This window comes from Equus caballus, chromosome 25, assembly GCF_041296265.1.
Source record: "Equus caballus isolate H_3958 breed thoroughbred chromosome 25, TB-T2T, whole genome shotgun sequence".
Classification (NCBI taxonomy): domain Eukaryota; kingdom Metazoa; phylum Chordata; class Mammalia; order Perissodactyla; family Equidae; genus Equus; species Equus caballus.
The window spans coordinates 40411311-40432648 of NC_091708.1; the positions used below are offsets into that span (position 1 = coordinate 40411311).

A 21338-nucleotide genomic window follows, 5' to 3' on the forward strand; every position below is an offset into this window, starting at 1 on the left:
GCCTTTTCTGGACATTTCCTGTAAATGGAATCACAGAATATGTGGTCTTTTGTGCTTGGCTTCTTTACATAGAATACTGTTTTTGAAATTTGTCCATTTTATGGCATGTACCAGTATTTTGATTCTCTGTTGCTGAGTAGCATTCTGCAGTGAGTTTTTCCCCTTATTTTTTGAGTACCACGATGGACTCAGGTTTTCATTTATTCGATATTTAGAGTTAGTTACAATCATTCCGATGCTCAAATGGTCACCAACTTGGCCAGTGGGAGCCCATTTGAGCTGGCTCCTGGGTCCTTTTACCCTGCCCTACCCCCCCATCAGTCTTCAAGCACTTCCTTTCTAGCATAACAAGATGTCTCAGGAAGCCCAGAATCCCAGGGACCTCAGCTGGGAAGGCCCGAGGGGAGCCCTGGCCCATTTCCATGGCAGACAGTGGACTATTAGAATCACAGCCCCCAGGAATCATGCCTCTCTGCATCACGTCCTTGGATAATGCTCTCCCATATCAGCGCTGGACTTGGCCACGTGACCTGCTTTGGCCAGTGGGCCAAGAGCGACGTTGATGCAGGCAGAGGTTACATGAGCAGCTGTGCACTGGGGCTTGCCCTTTGGGGAGGCAGCTGCGGCCATGAAGGAAACCTGGCTCCTCTGCTGGGGAGGCCAGGCGGAGGAGGACATGGGCACCCTGTCCAGCAGCCCCAGCTCAATGCCAGACTTGAGGGAGACCCTCTCGGACCACACAGGCCCAGCCGAGTCGCCAGCTGCATGAGTGACCCCAGCAGAACTGTCCAGCTGAGTCCTGCCAAAATTGCAGCTCTTGAGCAATAAAACAGTGATGGTTTTAAGGCAGTAGGTTTTGGCCTGGCTTGTTACACAGTAGTCAATAACTGATTCCAGCTCCCTTGTTGATGAAAGGGGAAGTTGAAAGGGGAGGGGGACCACCCCAGTGCATACAGCGAGTCCACGGCAGGCCCAGGGGCACTCCCAGGTGTCCTGAACCCAGCCCAGTGCTGTCCACGCCCTGTGTCCCTCACCTTGCGGTTATTTGTATTTCTGCTGCGTCACGAGCAGCCCTGGAGCTTCTGCTGCATCCCCATGAACTGCTTCTCACCAGCGTGAGAAGGGCTGTGGAAGGTAAGGTGTCGTAGTGCTGTCCTTGTCCCGTGATGGGGCTCACACTCTGAGTGCTGCATAAGCAGTTGTTTGAATTACAATATAAATGGTTCCCAGGACAGATGCACAAATGTGACAGGACAGTTGGAGGATGATCACGCATCTGTTCACCAAGTCTTTATTGTGCACTTACTGTGTACCAGGTCCTGCCCAGGGGCTGCAGAGGCGGTGATGGCGTGCCCTGGGGCCAGCTTGTGAGAGCTGACTACGCTTCTCTCCCAACTCCCTGTTCAGTACCTCATGGTGGTGGCTTGAAAGTGACCCCAGGAGACAGTATTGACACCCTAAATCAGCAAATGCCACAAACCAGGGGGCCTTGCAGCCCAGGGGATGAGCCTGGCAATTTGTCTTGAGGACTTTGCCCCATGGTGTTTGGAACCCCAAGCCCTGCCTTCCAGAAGCTTCTATCCTAGGAGACAATGATTGCCTCCTCACAGAGGTTTTGACAACCAAAACTGTCACTTCTAGTTTGAAACCACTTGTCTTTCTCATCTTCAAGATCCAGGAGTTCCACAACCGCCACGGGAACGACAGTTTCTAGAAGGCAGTGCCCCTGCTGGTCATGTTCTGTCTTCATCCCCGATAAGAAATTTTCACCTATCAAGGTATATGGGTAGCTATTCTGGTTTAAACCTGATTCAGCCTGAACTAAAGAGGGCTGACTTATGGCCTGTCAAACATACATTGTCCGTCTGCTTTAACTGTTAAAGATAAAGGATCCATTAAACATTATCTCAAAGTAAAAGCACGTACTCTCCGAAGATAAGAATGCACATTTCCTTTCCTATGATGCCCGGATCAGCACTCCTGAAGATAAGTTTCCTTTCCTGGACATCAAGGTCATGTTGACCTGCTAATCTGTAACGAAATATCTCTTCGGATATGTATCCTGGACACATTTGATGTATGTTCTTTGCTCCTTTTTTTTTAGTGTTTTAAAAAGTTATTTTATTGAGGTCATACTGTTTTATAACACTGAGTAATTTCAGTTGTATGTTCTTATGTATCAGTTTCTGTACAGACTGCATCGTGCTCACCCCCAACAGTCTAGCTCTCTTCCGTCACCATACATATGTATGTGCCCCTTTGCCCCTATTGTCCACCCTCCAACCCCCTTCCCCTCTGGTAACCCCTAATCTATTCTCTTTATCCATGCGTTTGTTTGTATTCCACATATGAGTGAAATCATACGGTGTCTGTCTTTCTCTGTCTGGCTTATTTCGCTTAACATAATACCCTCAAGGTCTGTCCATGTTGTTGCAAATGGGATGATTTCGTCTTTTTTTTTTTTTAAAGATTTTATTTTTTCCTTTTTCTTCCCAACCCCCCTGGTACACAGTTGTATATTCTTCGTTGTGGGTCCTTCTAGTTGTGGCATGTGGGACGCTGCCTCAGCATGGTTTGATGAGCAGTGCCATGTCTGCGCCCAGGATTCGAACCAACGAAACACTGGGCCGCCTGCAGCGGAGCGCACGAACTTAACCGCTCGGCCACGGGGCCAGCCCCTGATTTTGTCTTTTTTTATGGCTGAGTCGTATCCCATTGTACATATACCACATCTTCTTTATCCATTCAACGGTTGTTGGGCACTTGAGTTGCTTCCACGTCTTGGCTATTGTGAATAATGCTGCAGTGAATAGTAATAGTGAATAATAGGGGTGCAAAAGTCTGTTTGAATTGTTGATTTCAAGTTCTTTGGATAAATACTCAGTAGTGGGATAGCTGGGTCATATGGAATTTCTATTTTTAATTTTTTGAGACATCTTCATACTGTTTTCATAGTGGCTGCACCAGTTTGCATTCCCACCAGCACTGTAGGAGGGTTCCCATTTCTCCACATCCTCTCCAACACGTTATTTCTTGATTTGTTAATTATGGCCAGGCTGACGGGTGTGAAGTGATATCTTATTGTAATTTTGATTTGCATTTCCCTAATAATTAGTGATGTTGAACATCTTTTCGTGTACCTGTTGGCTATCTGCATATCTTCTTTGGAAAAATGTCTGTTCATATCCTCTGCCCATTTTTTGATCGGGTTGTTTGTTTTTTTGTTGTTGAGTTGTATGAGTTCTTTATATATTTTGGAAATTAACCCCTTCTCGGATATATGATTTGCAAATACTTTCTCCCAGTTGATGGGTTGTCTTTTCGTTTTGTTCATGGTTTCCTTTGCCTTGCAGAAGCTTTTTAGTCTGACGTAGTCCCATTTGTTTATTTTTACTTTTATTTCCCTTGAATGAGTAGCCATGGTATTCGAAAAGATGCCACTAAGACCGATGTCAAAGAGTGTACTACCTATATTTTCTTCTAGGAGTTTTATGTCTTCAGATCTTACAGACAAGTCTTTAATCCATTTTGAGTTGATTTTTGTGTATGGTGTAAAATAATGGTCTACTTTCATTCTCTTGCATGTGGCTGTCCAGTTTTCCCAACACCATTTATTGAAGAGAGTTTCTTTTCTCCATTGTTTGTTCTTGACTCCTTTGTCAAAGATTAGCTGTGCATAGATGTGTGGTTTTATTTCAGGGCTTTCAATTCTGTTCCATTGGTCTATGTGCCTGTTTTTGTGCCAGTACCATGCTGTTTTGATTACTATAGCTTTGTAGTATATTTTGAACTCAGGAATTGTGATGCCTCCAGATTTGTTCTTTTTTCTCAAGATTGCTTTGGCTATTCAGGGTCTTTTGTTGTTCCATATAAATTTTAGGATTCTTTGTTCTATGTCATTGGGATTCTGGTTCGGATTGCATTGAATCTATAGATTGCTTTAGGTAATATGCATATTTTAGCTATGTTTATTCTTCCAATCCATGAGTATGGGACATATTTCCATTTCTTTATGTCGTCTTCGATTTCTTTCAATAATGTCTTATAGTTTTCAGTGTACAGGTCTTTCACGTCCTTGGTTAAGTTTATTCCTAGGTATTTTATTCTCTTTGTTGCGATTGTAAATGGGATGTATTCTTGACTTCTCTTTCTGCTAGTTCATTATTAGTGTATAAAAATGCAACTAGGGGCTGGCCTGGTGGTACAGTGGTTAAGTTTGCACGTTATGCTTTGGCGGCCCAGGGTTCGCCAGTTTGGATCCCGGGTGCGGACATGGCACCACTTGACAAGCTATGCTGTGGCAGGCGTCCCACATATAAAGTAGAGGAAGATGGGCATGGATGTTAGCTCAGGGCCAGTCTTCCTCAGCAAAAAGAGGAGGATTGGCAGCAGATGTTAGCTCAGGGCTAACGGTCTCCCCCAACCCCCCAAAAATGCAACTAATTTTTCTAAGTTGATTTTGTACTCTGCAAATTTGCTGTAGTTGTTGATTATTTCTAATAGTTTTCTGGTGGATTCTTTAGGGTATTCTATATATAGAATCATATTACCTGCAAACAATGAGTTTCAATTCTTCCTTTCCTATTTGGATTCATTTTCTTTCTTATCTTGCCTAATTGCTCTGGCAAAACCCTCCAGTACTTTGTTAAATAAGAGTGGTGAGAGTGGGCACCCTTGTCTTGTTCCTGTTCTCAGAAGGATGGCTTTCAGTTTTTCATTGTTAAGTAGGATGCTGGCTGTGGGTTTGTTGTATATGGCTTTTATTATGTTGAGGTACTTTCCTTCATAAAGAGTTCTATTGAGAGTTTTTATCATAAATGGATGTTGGATCTTGTCAAATGCTTTCTCTGCATCTATTCAGATGATCATGTGATTTTCATTCCTCATTTTGTTGATGTGGTGTATCACATTGATTGATTTGCGGATGTTGAACCATCCTTGCATCCCTGGTATAAGTCCCACTTGATCATGGTGTATGATCCTTTTAATGTATTGCTGTATTCGATTTTCCAGTATTTTGCTGAGGATTTTTGCATCCATGTTCATCAGTGATATGGGCCTGTAATTTTCCTTCTTTGTGTTGTCCTTGTCTGGTTTTGGTATCAGGATAATTTTGGCCTTATAGAATGAGTTAGGAAGCATTCTGTCTTCTTCAATTTTCTGGAATAGTTTGAGAAGGATAAGTATTAAATCTTCTTTGAATGTTTGGTAGAATTCTCCAGAGAAGCTATGCGGTCCTGGACTTTCGTTTTTTGGGAAGTTTTTGATTACTGTTTCTATCTCTTTACTTGTGATTGATCTATTCAAATTCTCTAGTTCTTCTTGATTCAGTTTTGGAAGGTAGCATGAGTCTAAGAATTTATCCATTTCTTCTAGGTTGTCCAATTTGTTGGCATATGGTTTTTCATAGTCTTCTCTTATACTCCTTTTTATTTCTGTGGTATCCATTGTAATTTCTCCTCTTTCATTTTTAATTTTATTTATTTGAACCTTCTCTCCTTTTTTCTTAGTGAGTCAGGCTAAGGGTTTGTCAATTTTGTCTATCTTCTAAAGAATCAGCTCTTAGTTTCATTGAGCTTCTCTCTTCTCTATTGTTTCTTTTAGTCTCTATTTCATTTATTTCTGCTCTAATTTTTATTATTTCCCTCCTTCTGCTGACTTTGGGCTTTGTTTGTTCTTCCTTTTCTAGTTCTGTTTAATGTAGTTTAAGATTACTTATTTGATATTTTTCTTGTTTGTTGAGCTAGGCCTGTACTGCTGTGAATTTCTCTTATAACTGCTTTTGCTGCATCCCATAAGAGGTGGTATGTTGCATTTTCATTTGTCTCCAGGTATTTTTTGATTTCTTCTTTGATTTCTTCATTGATCCAATGGTTGTTCAGTGGCATGTTTAGTCTCCACATATTTGTGACTTTCCTAGCTTTTTTCTTGCAGTTGATTTCTAATTTCATAGAATTATGGTTGGAAATTATTTCAATTTTAAATTGCTTGAGACCTGCCTTGTTTCTCAACATATGGTTTATCTTTGAGAATGTTCTATGTGCACTTGAGAAGAATGTGTATTCTGCTGTTTTGGGATAGAATGTTCTTTCTCTCTATATATCTATTAAGTCCATCTGCTCAGTGTCTCATTTAAATCTACTATTTCCTTGTTGACTTTCTGTTTGGATGAGCTATCCATTGACGTAAGTGGGGTGTTGAGGTCCCCTACTATTATTGTGCTGCTGTTAATTTCTTCCTTTAGGGGAGAACAGCACTTTAGGTCTGTTAATAGTTGCTTTATATATTTTGGTGCTCCTGTGTTAGGTGCATATATATTTATAAGTGTTATGTCCTCTTGGTGGAATGTCCCTTGTATCATTATATACTGCCCCTCTTTGTCTCTCATTGTCTTTTTATCTTGAAGTCTACTTTGTCTGATATAAGCATGGCAACACCTGCATTCTTTTGCTTGCTATTTGCTTGGAGTATCGTCTCGCATCCCTTCACTCTGAGCCTATGTTTATCTTTAGAGCTGAGATGTGTTTCCTGGAGGCACCATATTGTTGGATCTTGTTTTTTAATCCAGTCACCACTCTGTGACCTTTGATTGGAAAATTCAATCCATTTACATTTAGAGTGATTATTGATATATGAAGGCTTAATGCTGCCATTTTCTCTCGCATTTTCTGGTTCTATATTTCCATTGTTTTTTGCCCCTTGTATTTCTGACTGCCATTTCAGTTTGGTGGTTTTCTCTTTATTTATGATTTGTGACTTTGCTCTGATTTTTTATTTAATGTTACCATGAGGTTTGTATAAAAGATTCATAGATGAGATAGTCCATTTTCTGATAGCCTCTTATCTCCATGAGCCTAGGCAGGTTCCATCCCTTTCCTCTTACCCTTCTGAGTTATTGTTGTCACAAGTTATTCTTTTCTGTGTTGTGAGTTTGTGACTAAACTGAAGTATTTATAGCTATTTTTGATGCTTTCCTTCCCTTTGTCTTTTATGTTATAATTAAGTATTTACTAACCTGTTCTGATACAAAGCTGCAATTTTCTAATTCTATTTATCTCCTTGCTCAAGGTTTTGTAAACCTTTGCTTTTTAGTTTCAGATGGGAGGGCTCTTTTCAACATTTCTTGTAAGGCAGGCCTAGTGGCGATGAGCTCCCTCAGCTTTTGTTTATCTGGGAAAGCTTTTATTTCTCCATTGTATCTGAAGGATAGTTTCACTGGATAGAATATTCTTGGCTGAAAGTTTTTGTCTTTCAGTATTTTGAATATATCATTCCAATCTCTCCTAGCCTGTAAAGTTTTTGCTGAGAAATCCACTGAAAGCCTGATAGGGGCTCTGTTGTAAGTTATTTTCTTGTGCTTTGCTGCCCTTAATGTTTTTTCTTTGTAATTGACTTTTGCCAATTTTAATATTATATGCCTTGGAGAAGGCTTTTTGCACTGATGTAATTAGGAGTTCTATTGGCTTCACGTACTTGTAAGTCCAGTTCATTCCCCAGGTTTGGGAAGTTCTCCGCTATTATTTCTTTGAACAAGTTCTCTTCTCCTTTCTCCCTCTCTTCTCCCTCTTGAATACTTATAATCCTTATGGTGCTTTTCCTAATTGAGTCAGATATTTCTTGAAGAATTTCTTCATTTAAAAAAAATCTTAGTTCTCTCTCCTCCTCCACCTGAAGCATTTATAGATTTCTATGCTCTAAATCACTAATTCTGTCCTCCATAACATCAGCTCCCTTTTTCTGGATTCTAGATTATGTTTTATCTCATTCATTTTTGGAGTTTCAATCTCTTTGGTGAAGTATTCCTTCTTCTCATTAATTTTACTCCTGAGCTCACTGAACTGTCTTTCTGAGTTTTCTTGTAACTTGTTGAGTTTCTCTATGACAACTATTTTGAATTCTCTGTCATTTAGATTGTAAATTGCTGTGAATTCAGGACTGGTTTCTGGGGACTTGTCATTTTCCTTCTGTTCTGATGCATTAGTGTAGTTCTTCACGGTATTTGATGAAGTGGTCCTTTGCCGGCACATTTGTGATAGTATCAGGTCACAGTTTCCACCTGCCATCACTGTGGGGGGAGGGGAGGGTGGGAGCTGTGTTTTCTGATCCCACCCCACCTGCTGGAAGTTGTGCTGGTAGGGCTGCTCTGCATTTGCATGCTGGCCACAGCTGCTTGACACGTCACGCACACCCACGCAGGCGGGGCCTCTCTGCTCCACTGGTGGGTTGCTCTGGTGCAGGACTGCTATGCTTGGGAAGGGACTGGCTGAGCTGGTGCACAAGGCAGGAGGGGAGGGGTGCTTTCTTTAGTGTAGGAGCTGGCTCTGCACTTGCAGGCAGTTGAACTGAGCTGCAGTGCTTGGTGGGGGCTCCCTCGTGGGGGCTGAGCCATACCACTTAGTAGGGAGCATTCTCACAGGCAGGGCCGCCACAGCACGGTGGGTGCTCCCCCGGCCAGGCAACCACTCCAAAAGCCTTTGCATGCAAAAAGAGCCCCTGCCTCTTCTTACAGTTGCACCAGCTGCTGTGTGAGGACCCATGACCTAGATCATTGCCGCCAGGGAGGCAGAGGCATAGGGGTCTGCTCACCTAGTTCCACTGCTTCCCAGGGATCCAGTCCCCCCATCTTTGGATGCATGGCTGCATGGATCTCTTGGACATCCTATTGTGTCGTGTGGGGAATCCTCTGTTGGTTAATGAAAGTCTGCTTAGTTGTAACTTAGAGGGGAGAGACAAAGGGAACAACTCACTCTGCCATGATGCTGATGTCACCTGTTCTTTGTTCTAAAAAGGTATAAAACTGTACTGAAAACCATGCTTGTCTAGAATGCTTTCTTCCTTTGTAGAAACTGCCTTACTGGGCTAGTCCTCAGCTTGGCTCAAGCAAAACTCACCTTATCTGTCTTATCAATAGATTGGTATTGGTTATTTGCATTGACACCCCTGACACTTATACAGGGTCTGGCTCTTCTTACGAACTCAAGTAATTTCTGAAGCGAATGAATGAACCTCTAATCTAGAGGGCAGCAGCTGCCACATTTTGGGGAAACAGGCCCAGAGAGGGGAAGAGAGTTTCTGAAGGGATGGTGAGCACAAGCCAGGGTGGCTGGGGCACAGAGCACGGAGTTAGACTTTGTGCCTCGGATCTCGGGGCTGCCCTGTCTGTGAACTCCCTGCCAGAAGAGAGGTGAGAGTGAAAGGCCAGCCCTGCCTGGGACAGCTGGGCTCTGGAAAGGCTGGGGTTCTAGAAAAGCTCAGCCTCTGGAAAGGCAGGGGCTCTGGAAAAGCTGGAGCTCTGGAAAAGCAGGGGCTCTGGAAAAGCCCAGGTCTTAGGGCTTGTCTGCGGCCTCCTCCAGGCAGTGGGAGGAGGCAGCTAGCAGTTGGGGTCATGGGATGCAGGGAAGTTCAGAACCTGGGCCTGCCCATCAGGCAGACCTGGGTTCAAATCCTGGCTCTGCCTTATACTAGCCAGGTGACCTGGCAAATGGTGGGGCACTCCAAGCCTTACTGTCCTCAGCTACAAACGGGGAAATTAAGAGCTGCTTTGCAGGCTGTTGGGAAGATAAGCTGAGTGACAGGCTGGAAACCTCCCACAATGTTCAGAGCGATGCCGGGGCATCACTGGTCTAACCCTCAGCTCAGGGAGAGGCAGGTGGCTCCTGTAGCTTCCCAGGGTTTCCTTGCAGCATTCACGCCTGCCCCGCCAAGACCCTCGTCCACACGGCAGGTCTGACTTGTCACCTCTGCCATCTCATGGGACCCTGCAGTGGCTCCTAGGCACATCTCCATCAGAAATGCATCCATAGGTACACCAAAGACATGCACAAGGACATTCCTAGCAGCACTACTTGTAACATCCCAAATCTAGAAACACCCCAAATGTCCATCAAGGGTCAAATGGAAAATAAGCGGTGGTGTGTTCACACCATGGCATACCACACAGCAACGGGAGAGAACAAATTACAAGTAGAGGCCACAGTATGGCTAAACTTCACCTACACAATGCCAGTGAAAGAAGCCACACACAAAAAGTACGCACTGTAGCATCCTGCTTATAGGAAGTACAAAATCAGACCAACCTAATATACGGTGTTAGGAGTTGGGATGGTGGTCACCTGGGATGACTAGATGGGGGTCGGGGGCTCCCAGGGCCCTAGTTCTTGATCTGGGGGCTGCTTTCACTTTGAACAGAAAGGTAGTCGGCTTTGTGTGACAAGCCCTCTCTTGATCAGGGGGCTGCCTGGTGTGTTTTGTTTGTGAAATTTCAAGCTGTACACATTCGACTTCTGGAAGTTCCTGAATGAAGGTTATATTTTAATTTTTTAAAAAAGCAAAACGAAACCAACCAACCCACCGATCCTTCAGAGCGCCCCTCTGTCCTCACCACCAGCAGTGGCCCTCAGAGTTTGGGGAGCCCAGGCCCCGGCTGACCCCCTCCTCCCTCAGCACCCCCTCCCTCTCGCCCCTTTCATCCAGCCACACTCCTGCCTCAGGACACTTGCTGGTGCAGTTCCCTCTGCCAGGAAAACCCCATGCGGGATAATGCCGTCTCATTCTGTACTTCCTGATCCTTGTCACTTCCTTGGAACGCCTCCCTGAGGTGAGAAGACCCTGGAACCAGACAGGCCTGGGTCTCGGGGTCTTTGTCTCTCTAGGCCTATCTGCTCATCAGTGAAATAGTCACTAATCGGGGCAACGCAGCCAGACCTGGGATGGCTGCCCTGTCACAGGGAACTATTCTGGGAAACTCACAGCCCACTCCTCACACCTCCTGCTCCTCAGAAGCTAATAATGGCAGTGCCTGAGGAAGCCGGGGGCAGGTGACAGGGAGACGGGGCCAGCTGACCCACACAAGCCCAGGCTGGGCTGGCTGGGGAGCTGAGCACAGCCAAGGGAGGCCAGGGGGCCCTCCTGGCTGGCTGGTGGGTTCTGAGTCACCATCATCCCCCCAGCCCCCTGGGCCGAGCCCATAGCCCTGGCTCCAGCTGTCCTGCAGGCTCGGAGAGCGAGCCATTCTGCTCAGTGGGATTCCCTGGTTTATCTTCACTTCTCCCTACAAGCATTTATATCATTTATCAGGCACTTGTTCTAGGTCTGGCCTGGGCCAGGCTCAGATATGTAACGGGCCCTGTCTTCATGTTGTGCTGGGCTTCTCCAGGTGTGGCTAGAACCGCTTGTATCAGAACCCCAGTACATAAGAATGCAGACTCCAAGGCTCAACCCAGATCTGGACCAACCCAGGCCCCACTGGGACCCAGGGATCTGCATTTCCTACAAGCTGATCTTGGTGCTGCATGAAGTCAGAGAACCATTGAACCATTGCTTACTGGGACAGACAGACAAGGAACCGACTGCAGTCCAGTGTGGTCAGTGCTGAGGTAGGAGAGAGGATGCATCTGTGGGAGCCCAATGCAGGCTCCTCACCCAGCCACGAAAACCTCTAAGTGAGAACAAACACCTGAGCCAGACTGGGCCAAGCAAAGTGGGGCAGGAGGGGTGATGCATTCCAGGCAGTGGAACAGCATGTGCAAAGGCTAGGAGGCAGGAGGGGGACGGGCGCTTTACTTGGACTGTCAGTAATTCAATCTAGCCTGAGAGAGTAGGGGTTGGGGAGGGAGAGGTGGGTGGGAAGGTGTGGCTGTTTACGCAGGGCCTTGTAGCCCACCGAGAGGAATGTTTTGGAAAAACCGAGGTGTAGGTGGAAAACCAACCGGCTTCTTGTTTAAAACGCTCCCAAGACACCTCATTAAGCAGCATAAATGTGACTGAATCAATAAATCTTTGTTAATTGAATGAAAGGAGGAAAGAGTCTTTAACTTCAATTAAGCTCCCATTCTTATCATCCCTTAAGCTTCCATTTTTTAAGGCGTTTAGGGCGCCAACTGTGCGCCCCGCCCAGGGAGTTCCCTCTCCCATCCCACACACTTTTAACAGAAAGGTGGGCGGCTTTGTGTGACCTGCCCTGTCGCCAGTCAGTAAATGGGCAGAGAAAAATAAGGCCCCTAGGGGCCCCTATGGCCTCAGTTTACCCATAACTAAAAGTAGGTGGGTTCAGAACCCATCGTACCAAGGATGCTTCCCCGCTTGGAGCATGCGCTCTGACGAGCGCCCAGGTCCCGCCGACCCGAGGCGGGCTCCGGGTACCGGGAAAGCCTTCACTCGGCGCAGGTCTCTGCCAAACCAAAGCTCCCACCAAAGTTCTACACGCCCCCCAGGCTAGCGCCTGATTGGCCCGCCCTGCCCACACTGAGAGCCGGCATCACCTTCTGATTGGCTGCTCTGCTCTCTGCTGTGCGCTGGAACCCTCCTCTCCCCTGATTGGCTAGGCACCTACCTGCGCTCGTCCCGGATTGGGCGCCGGCTTGGCCGCTCGCAGGCTCCTAAGGGCCCCGCTCTCTGATTCGCCGCTCGGGCCGGCCCCACGGCCTGCACGCTGAATGGCTGCGCCGCTACCTGTATCGGCCTCCGATTGGGTGCGCGGCGCCTCCCCGGCGTGATAGGCCAGGACCACCGCCCCCCTGACTCCCCATTGGCTGCTCGGAGAAGCCCGGTCTCCGGGTAAGATGGCAGCGGACGGACAGTGCTCGCTCCCCGCTTCATGGCGGCCAGTGTCCCTCACCCACGTCGAATATCCTGCAGGTAAAAGGCGGCTTTGGCTCCGAGGCTTCCTTCCCGGGGCCGGCCCCTCCGCCCTGGGTGCTCGGGCCCGCGCGAGCCCTCGGAGGGGGCGCTGGGGGGCCGGAGTGGGAACTGTCAAACAGTGAGCCATGGAGGGGCTCGGCCGGCTCGCGCGCCGCGCAGGCGCAGTAGCGCGGCGATGAGCTGGGCGAAATTGTGAGCGGCTCGCTCGCGCACTCTGCGGCTGCGCGGCCGGGGCGCTCCCCCGGGTCCGGTGGCGCGGGTGGTCTGTAGTGGGTCGGGGGTCTGTGTGAGGCGGGAAAGGATCACTGGCCTGGACCTGGGGCTTTCTTCCCCGCCCTCCCCGGAGCCAGGGAGGCCGGACTCCCTCCTCGGCGTGCAGGGAGTGCCTGTTTCCTTCAAACAGTGCTTTGGGGCTGCCTGGAAGAGAAAGAGCTCCCCGTTGCTGGGAGTGTGCAAAGCGAGACCGGGCGACTATTCGTTGTTTGAGTACTTCTGGTGCTACGCCCTGAGCAGGGCATTGCTCCACAACACTGGGGACCCGGTGAGGGGACAGGCAGCCCCCGGGATCTTGACTTCTGGAGCTTTCCATAAGATGCATCTCTAGAAGCGCAGAGTTTTCCAGCTGGGAGGTCCTTTAGCGACCTTTCTGGAGACGGTCTAGTAGAGTGATGCAGAGCTTGGGCCTTGGGGTCCGGGGTATCTGGGCTCAAGTCCAGGCAGAGGCCTTGTGCAGGTGACTTCACCTCTCTGCTCAGTTACTTCGTCTCTAAAGTGGGACTGATTGCAGTGCCTGCCTTCTCGTTGTGGTGTGAGAATCAAATAACAGGAAGCATGAGAAATGCTGAGTGCAGTGCGTGGACACAGTAAACATTTAATGAGTAACTGCAGCTTAATAATGACTGATAATACTTTATCCCGCTTTCCCAGGGCCCTCTCAAGCCCGCCCCACCCTCCCTGGGTAGGATGGTTGGGTGTTGGGGGAGCCCCTCATTGAGACCTGGTTGTCTGAGGAAGGGCCTGCTTGTGCTGTGCTCATGGGCAGAGATGTGAGAGCCTAGCCCTGCTGAGGACCCCAGGGCGGGATGCCAGGGAGCTTTAGGCTGGGAGACTGGGTGTTCTGAGTTATACTGGGGCTAGGGCGGCCCTGCCAGGTCCTGGGCCCTACTTGCCTGCCTGCTCACCCACCATCCATCCAGCCAGCCAGTATCCACTGAGCGCCTCCTGAGGGCTAGGCCCTGGGCTGGCTCTGGTTTAGAATGGTGAGCAGGCAGATATGTCCCCACAGTCCTGGACTGTGGAAAAAAGAACCCACTTTACAGGGGGCAAGCTGTGGCCTGGAGATGGAAGGGACTTAGCTAAGGCCTCAGCACCTTCGTCACTTGCCCCCCACCCTCTGGCCTCAGAGGAGCTCACAGTCTAACCAGCAAGAAGAAAAGACCTGGCAGTTGTGAGCAGTATGATGCAGGCTGTGACAAGGGACCTTTGCAGGAACTGTGGGTGCCTGGAGGAGGGACCTGGCTGTGCCCTGGGGCATCTGGCAAAGTCTGACCCCCGGCTAACTCTTCTGTGGCCCCCTGCACTTCTCCTTCGTACCCCTCAGCACACTGATCCTTGCTTCCTTCATCCATTCACTTAACATCGTTTTTGAGCTCTGCTGGGCTTGAGGGGCCCCATCCTTGCTCTTTCACGGAGCCTACCGTGGAGAGAGAGAGACAGACGCTGGCCCGATATCTACACTAACAAGCATATCGTGAGTGATGCCTGATTACTGATTCCTCCCAGACGGAGGGCACCACAACAGCAGGAGCATATCTTTTTTTGCCACTGTGGTGGGTAAATAATTTATGTTGAGTTAACCTGGGCAGCATCCCAGGTGGAGGAACAGTGTGTGCGAAGGTCCAGAAGTAGGGCAGAGCAACGTGCGCTCAGGGAACCTGAGTTCAGTCCCTAGAATTGGAGCAGAGGGTGGGAGGAGTGCATGGCCTCATGAGCTGGGCAGAGGGAGCCACACAGGGGCTTGGATCAGAGTGGCGGGGCCAGAGTTGCTGACAGCATCTGTAGGAAGGCTCAAGGGTGTTGCTGGCTGTGGGACAGGCCATGGAGATGGCCAAAGGTTTGGAGGCACCAGCTACGCCCTGTCCTCACAGCCCGGTGCCCTGGGCATCAGCTGGGCAGCTGAGAAACCCAGAATTTCAGGGCTACAAGGGACCAGGCCACTGTGTGGATGAAGAGACAGGGGTCCAGAAGAGGGAAGAGCCTCACCCAGTGTCACCTAGCAGGCCTGCAAGTGATGGCCCGAGAGCTGAACCATGCCCTCTGATCCCAGTGTGGCCACGGAGCTGCCCTGTCTCAAATGGTGGGGGTGGCCTTTGGACTCGGCATCACCTTGCCCTTGGGCAAAGGGGAAAGTGGCTCTTGTCTCTTGGCTTCAGTGTCCTCATCTCTCAGAAGGGTTGGTGGTCCCCATGCTGCCTCCCTCCCAGGCCAGTTAGGAGGGGAAGAAGCGAGAGGTCAATAGGTAGCCATTTCTTGCCAGCAGGGAGGCGGTGAGAAGCGGGGGTGGTGCCAGGCAGCCATATTGGGCTATGCACCCTCCACCCAACACTGGCCTTGGGTCAACCCAAGTCTGTGTGGTGTCCAGAGAATACCTGGGTCCCCTGGAGGCTGAGGCTGGGCTGGGGCAGCCTTAGCACAGGACTGCGGTCCAGGGGCCCCCATGCACCTGCCCGGCTGCCTCCTGGTACAGGGCTTGGGCTCAAGGGTCTGACGAAGCCAGGTTCAAATTCCTGCTCCAGTGGGGTAATGAGTATCGTGCCAGGCCACAGACAGGGATTTTAGTCCAGATCCCACCTCCTTCTGGCTGTGTGACTTTGGGCAAGTCACACAACCCCTGTGGGACTCGGTTTCTTCATCTACAGAGTAGGGACAGTGAAGGCACCTGCTTGAAACTCACAGTCTGAACTTCAGTGCTCAGGAAATAGACGCCGGCACGTTGCGCCCGTGACCGAGTTGTTCCAGCCAGCTCGTCGACGGAGGCTGCCACAGCAGCCTGGCCCTGCTCCCGGGCCTGCTGGGACCTCCTTCCTGGCTCAGGCCCTTCTGATGCCTGAGCCCCGTCCTCCTATTCTGTCTCTCCCAGGTGATCTCTCTGGCCACCTCCTTGCCTACCTGAGCCTCAGCCCTGTGTTTGTCATCGTCGGTTTTGTGACCCTCATCATATTCAAGCGGGAGCTGCACACGGTGAGTGAGTCTGTCCCCACCACCCCTCACCGCCCCCCCTGCTCCCCAGTGTCCCCAGCACTGGGAGGAGGGGCTGCACCGCTTCATCCCTGCCGTGCCTCCACCTTTCTAGAGATGTGGGGAGGGTCCTGGCTGCTCCCAGGTTTACCACTTGGGTGGGGAGGTTCAGGTGGAGGCCCCATCTCTGAGGCTGGACGGCGGCCAGCAGGCAGAGTCCCAGCTCATTGCACATCTTCCCGGCAGATCTCATTCCTCGGGGGCCTGGCACTGAACGAGGGGGTCAACTGGCTGATTAAACACGTCATCCAGGAGCCGCGGCCCTGTGGAGGTAGGGCCCGGGCAGCAGGGGTCTGGGGTGCCCCAGGTCGGGGCTTCCCTGGGAGGCCTGCGTCCTCCCATCACTCCCTGTTCCTTCTCTTTCCCAGGCCCCCACATGGCAGTGGGCACCAAGTACGGGATGCCCTCCAGCCATTCGCAGTTTATGTGGTTCTTCTCCGTCTATTCCTTCCTTTTCCTGTACTTACGGTGAGCTTCTGGTCTGGCTGGGGCGGCCCTGCGCTGGCCCCAGACAGCTCTGTGGGGCTCACTGCTAGCCTTTTGGATGCCTCTTGGGGTTGGCCTCTGTGGGGGTGGGAGTAGCTGCAGCCAAGGCAGAAGGTGCCCATGGAGCTTTGGGATGGGACCAGGGGCTCTTTGGGAGGGCTGAGGCTGTCTGACAGGCTTGTTTTCCCAGAATGCACCAAACAAACAACGCCAGGTTCCTGGACTTGCTGTGGAGGCACGTGCTCTCCCTGGGTCTCCTCACCGCGGCCTTTCTAGTCTCCTACAGCAGGTATGGAGGGAGCGAGAGCCCCCCCCGCCCCGACACCCTACCCACTGGGGTCTTGCTGGATTCTTGGTCCCTATTGAACCCCATTGTGGACCCGCATCGCAGAGCCTAGAGGGCAGGGCTGGGAAAGGGGTCCCAGGCCTCTAGTTTTAAAGGGATGGGGCTCCAATTGCCCTTTCCAGCTTAGTCCTTGCTCTCTCCTCCCGGCTGAGCCCAGTGTTCTAGGGGCACCTCCGCACGTCAGCCAGCTGCTCCCAGCATCCTGGAGGAGCCCCTTGTAGACAGACTCAGAGTTCCGGGGCTGGATAGAAGGGAGGAAAATCCCAGCCAAGCCATCCCTTCATTTCTAGACTCAGGGGAGCCCCTGGTGGGGTCCAACCCCCTGCCTCCTTCTGGAAGTAGATCTGAGGCTCTGTGTTCCCAGGAGTCTGTCCTGTCTGTGTGTGTCCCCCGTGTGCATGCACAGGTCCCTGGGAAGCTGGCACTTGGCACGGGGGATTGTGCAGGCCTGCCTCTGGCTTGCTCTCATGAGCTTCCCTCTGTCCTTGGCCCAGGGTCTACCTGCTGTACCACACCTGGAGCCAGGTGCTCTATGGGGGCATCGCCGGAAGCCTCATGGCCATCGCCTGGTTTGTCTTCACCCAGGAGGTCCTCACACCGCTGTTCCCCAGGATAGCAGCCTGGTAACTGTCTCCTGTCCCTGTTGCTGTTCCCGCCTTCCTGGGCACTATGGCCTCTGCCCCCTCCTGCGGATGGAGCCATCAGTGGGAGGACCCAGGCATCTTGACCCCAGCCTCAGTCTCCCTGGGATGACAATAGTGCCCAGATCTCTGAAGGGCATAAGGCTACCGGCCTCACTTGCCTGCCTTCCCCCCCACAGGGGTGCCGTCCCCGGCCCAGAGGCCGAGTGCCATCCTCTGTCTTTGTCAAGGCTCTCTGGGACTTAGAAAGCAAGCTGAGTCCTCCTGGGCTGTCTGTATCCTGTGGCGGTGCCCCTGCCCTAGAGTCACACAGGTGACACATCTGGGTCTCTCAATCTCAGGGGTCTATGGCCAGGCAGAGACTCAGAGCAGTGGGGGAGGGTACAGCGCCAGCCCCAGGCACTGGTGGAGGAGTCTGGCTGGTGACGGGCTCAGGTCCTGATGTGGCCCTGGCTTTCTGGGTGTCTGTCTCTCCAGGCCTATCTCTGAGTTCTTCCTAATTCGAGACACGAGCCTCATTCCCAACGTACTCTGGTTTGAGTACACAGTAACCCGAGCAGAAGCCAGGTGAGTTAAGGGGACGACAGTCACTGGGTCCTGGCTCCATGGGGCACAGCCCCAGGGCAGCCACTGCTTCCATTTTTGGAGGGCTCCCCAAGAGCCAGGCACCTGCCTAAGCACTGTTCTCGCACTGCCTCATTGAGTCCTCCCCTGCACCCCATTTTACAGATGAGGAAACTGAGGCTCAGAGAGGAGAGGAGGAGTCACTTGACTGAGAACTTACAGATGGTGGGTAGGGGAGCTGGGCTGCGACCCAGGCCGTCTGGCCCAGAACCAGAGAGCTGGGCAGCCGAGATTCCCAGGGCTCCTGTGTGTGGACTCCCCTTGGGGCTGTTTAGCCCAGACTCTTTCCTGGAAATGGGTAAACCGAGGCATAGTGGGTGAGAGGCTGCCTGTGGTTGCACAGCAAGTCGAGGCAAAGAGGGTTTTGGAGCCTCTTGACTCGGCTGTCCCACTCCACTGTCCCACTCCACTCACCCCAAATCCTGGGTGGGGTGCCTGCAGGGTGGGGCTAGGCCTGGCTCCTCCCCAGGTTCAGAAGGGAGCTGAGGGGACGTCGGGCTCCAAAGCAAGGCTGGGAGGTTTCCCAGGAGCTGGTGAGAGGAGCCATGGTGGGCAGGGCGTCGGAGCAGCCGGGAAATGTGTCTAGTGCATCATGGTCCAAATTATCCTAACGAGCTTAAGGGTAAAGTCCTGGATCGTGAAGAAAGGGGATTTGAGGGGGTTAGGGCAGGCAATCCCATTATTGGTGGAAAGGGCCCAGCTGGCCCAGGCCCAGCTCTCCACCTGGCTACCGGAGTGTCTCTGCCCCACCTGGCCCCGCCTGGCCCTGCCTTCCCCACCTGGCTGGCTGCCACCTGCCTTCGTTTCCCACAATCTGTGTGCACATCTGCTCTGTGCCTGGCTGTGTGCTGGGTGCAGGCACAGAGTGAGACAGCCACAGCAGGCAGGGGGCACACAAAAGAGGCATCTACCCGTGTGATCAGTGCCCTGTGCTTGGGAGCTCGTGAGAGGAACCCGCTGTCGGGGGAGGTGGTCAGGCCTGATGTCCAGGGGAGACAGACCTGAGTGAGGAGAAAGAACAGGCCTGTTGGAGCTGGGGTTTGGAAGGGAGAGTGCACTCAGAGGGAACAGCATGTGTAGAGCTGCGACGTGGGAAGCTGGTGAGTCCACCCGACAGACAGGCTTGTGTGGCTGCAGCCAGGTAGCTGGGGGTGGGTGAGGCTGGGCCACATCATGCAGGACCTGTGGGCACAGTTAGGCTTCTGGATTCTACCTGGGACCCTAGATGAGCCCCATTCTTCTTTCTGAGCCTCAGCCAGCCCCTCTAGAAAATGGGGTGATTATTCCTACTTCCCTCAAGGATAATCCTGGCCCATCGTGGATGTAGCCACACCCCCAAACCAGGTATCCAGTCCCCTCTGTAACCTCTATCAGTAATCTCCTGCCTTTACTTACATCCCTCCCAGCCGGAGGGCTCACTACTTCCTTGTCTCTTTTGGTTGATGGTAACAGAGCCTGCTTGTGCTGGCTTATCTGTAAAGGGGAACGCCCCATCGTTAGCTGGAACCCAGCCAGGGCCCTCTTGTTCTCTCATCCAGGCCCCCACTCCTGCCCTAATCTCTTGGCTCTGTTCCTGGACTCTAGGGCTTAGAAATCTGCGATACAGGCTCAGCCAGAGAGATTGACCCTCGCTAGATCCCAAGTCCAGGGCAGGAGCTCTGACTGACCCGGCTCGAGTCAATAACGGGCTCCTGGGGGGGGCATTCACCCATCTTGAAGGGACTGTGGATGGGGAGGGACAGCTGAGAGCGCAGGTCGCCGAAAGCCAGGAGGCCCTTCATCTGACCCCCAGGCATTCTCCCATCTCACCCCCTGCCCATTTTGCAGGAACAGACAACGCAAGCTGGGAACGAAACTGCAGTGACCAGTGAGTGTGGCTGGGTCCAGCCTACAGATCTGGCCTGCACGATGCCTTGCAGGATGGACGGAATGACAGAGGGACAAAGCAGAGACCTCTACAGACCCAAGTCACCAAGTGGAGCCTTTTTTTTTCTTATTTTAATTTTAATGAACAAGGTGGACCAAAGGGCCAAGCCAGCCCCTCCACCAGGACCCTGGAGGGCCTGCTGCCAGGGGGCCACATGGCCAGAGAGCCTCGCTGTGCTGCTGCCAGCCCCCGGTCGGGCGGAAAGTGCCCTTGCTGTGGGCGCCAGGGTGTGGGGTACAGGAAGAGGGCTTGCACCTCTGGTCTTGGGGCCAGGAAATCCAGGAAGCGTGAAAAATACTATTTATTTCTTGGTTTTGTCAAAGGCACACGGGATTTTGGAGATGGGGCTGGAAGAGCCTGCTCGGCAGTGGCTGCCCTGCGTACAGAGGGGCCCAGGTCAGCTTCCCAGGCCCTTTGCCCTGAGCCCAGGGGCAGGCTGCCTCTCCCTGGGCCTGAGAGGTGGCCTGGGGGCCCAGGAGGATGGGAGCACCCCTATGCCCTCCCTGCCACCATTGTCATTCCAGAACCTCGTTCAGTGTTTCCTTGTCTGGGGCCAGGGCCCAGAGAGCACGCATCTGGCGGCTGCTATCACTGCGTTCTACCCCATATCAACCCTACACCATAAGGGCTTTTTCTGGTCCCCTGTCCCCAAGACAATGGTCCTTTTCTGACAAAAGAGCCTGCACATGTGGGTGAGCACACCCCGGCTGTTTACAGCCCTTCCGTCCTGCCATCCGGAGCAGTTAGTCTTCATCTCCAGTCGAACAAGATGTGAAGGAACCGGGAGCCGCTGAGCACAGTGGGGCAGTGGGTGCCTGACGTCCCCACACTTCCCCTCCCTCTGGATGCTCTGAACATTCCTCGTCCTTCCTGACCCCCCTCCAAGACGCTGGGAGCCTGCTCGGGGTCACCCTTGAGCCCGGGAGGCAGGCTCAGATCCCCGCTGTCCAGCTCGGAAGACGCCTCTTCCTTCCTCAAGGGAGCTGGTCTCTCAGTTGCTCTGAAATGGAGTTGTGGAGAGGAGATGCTTCGAGACTCTTGCAAGTTTCTCGAACTGAACCAGGCTGCTTGGGTCCTGTGTTTGAATCCCTCTCCTGCCCCGCCTTTTTCTTTATGGAGGTTCCTAATCTGCTGCTGAAGCACAATATTTTGGTGCTTTCTTTTCTCATTTGTTGAAGACAGTGTCCAAAAGCCATTCCAGATGCCAGGACCAGGGGCCTATTTCTGGGGAAGCTTGGTCAGTCCCCACATTTTCCTCCCCTTCCCTTCTTATTTTTATTTTTTACTTTTTGCCTGAGACAAGCCAGGTGTGAGGTGATTTAAGAAAAATCAATGAAATTGTTTACTATTGTTTTAAAATAAAATCTTGAACTCTGGC

At 51.4% G+C, this 21338-nt stretch overlaps 1 protein-coding gene across 2 annotated transcripts; it reads left to right on the top strand.

Annotated features, from left to right (window-relative positions):
• Positions 1-12339: 12339 nt before the first annotated feature.
• Positions 12340-21336, top strand: DOLPP1 (dolichyldiphosphatase 1). Of its 2 annotated transcripts, XR_289528.4 has the most exons (9): positions 12479-12636; positions 15779-15879; positions 16123-16207; positions 16305-16404; positions 16613-16711; positions 17263-17391; positions 17887-17976; positions 18139-18198; positions 19861-21336. XR_289528.4 is itself a non-coding variant. In XM_001500126.7 (8 exons), exons 1-8 carry the CDS (start codon positions 12561-12563, stop codon positions 19895-19897), a joined length of 717 nt encoding a protein of 238 aa, XP_001500176.1. In that variant the 5' UTR covers positions 12340-12560; the 3' UTR covers positions 19898-21336. The 2 variants fall into 2 exon arrangements, 1 of the variants encoding a protein (XP_001500176.1); XM_001500126.7 differs by lacking the exon at positions 18139-18198 and having other exon boundaries at positions 12340-12636.
• Positions 21337-21338: the final 2 nt, after the last annotated feature.

Excerpts from the sequence above, each read along its gene's own strand:
- DOLPP1 (XM_001500126.7), top strand. The coding sequence starts at position 12,561 with ATGGCAGCGGACGGACAGTGCTCGCTCCCCGCTTCATGGCGGCCAGTG. Across the intron at positions 15,880-16,122 it reads TCAAGCGGGAGCTGCACACG|ATCTCATTCCTCGGGGGCCT; the intron begins GTGAGTGAGTCT and ends TCTTCCCGGCAG. Across the intron at positions 16,208-16,304 it reads GGAGCCGCGGCCCTGTGGAG|GCCCCCACATGGCAGTGGGC; the intron begins GTAGGGCCCGGG and ends TCTCTTTCCCAG.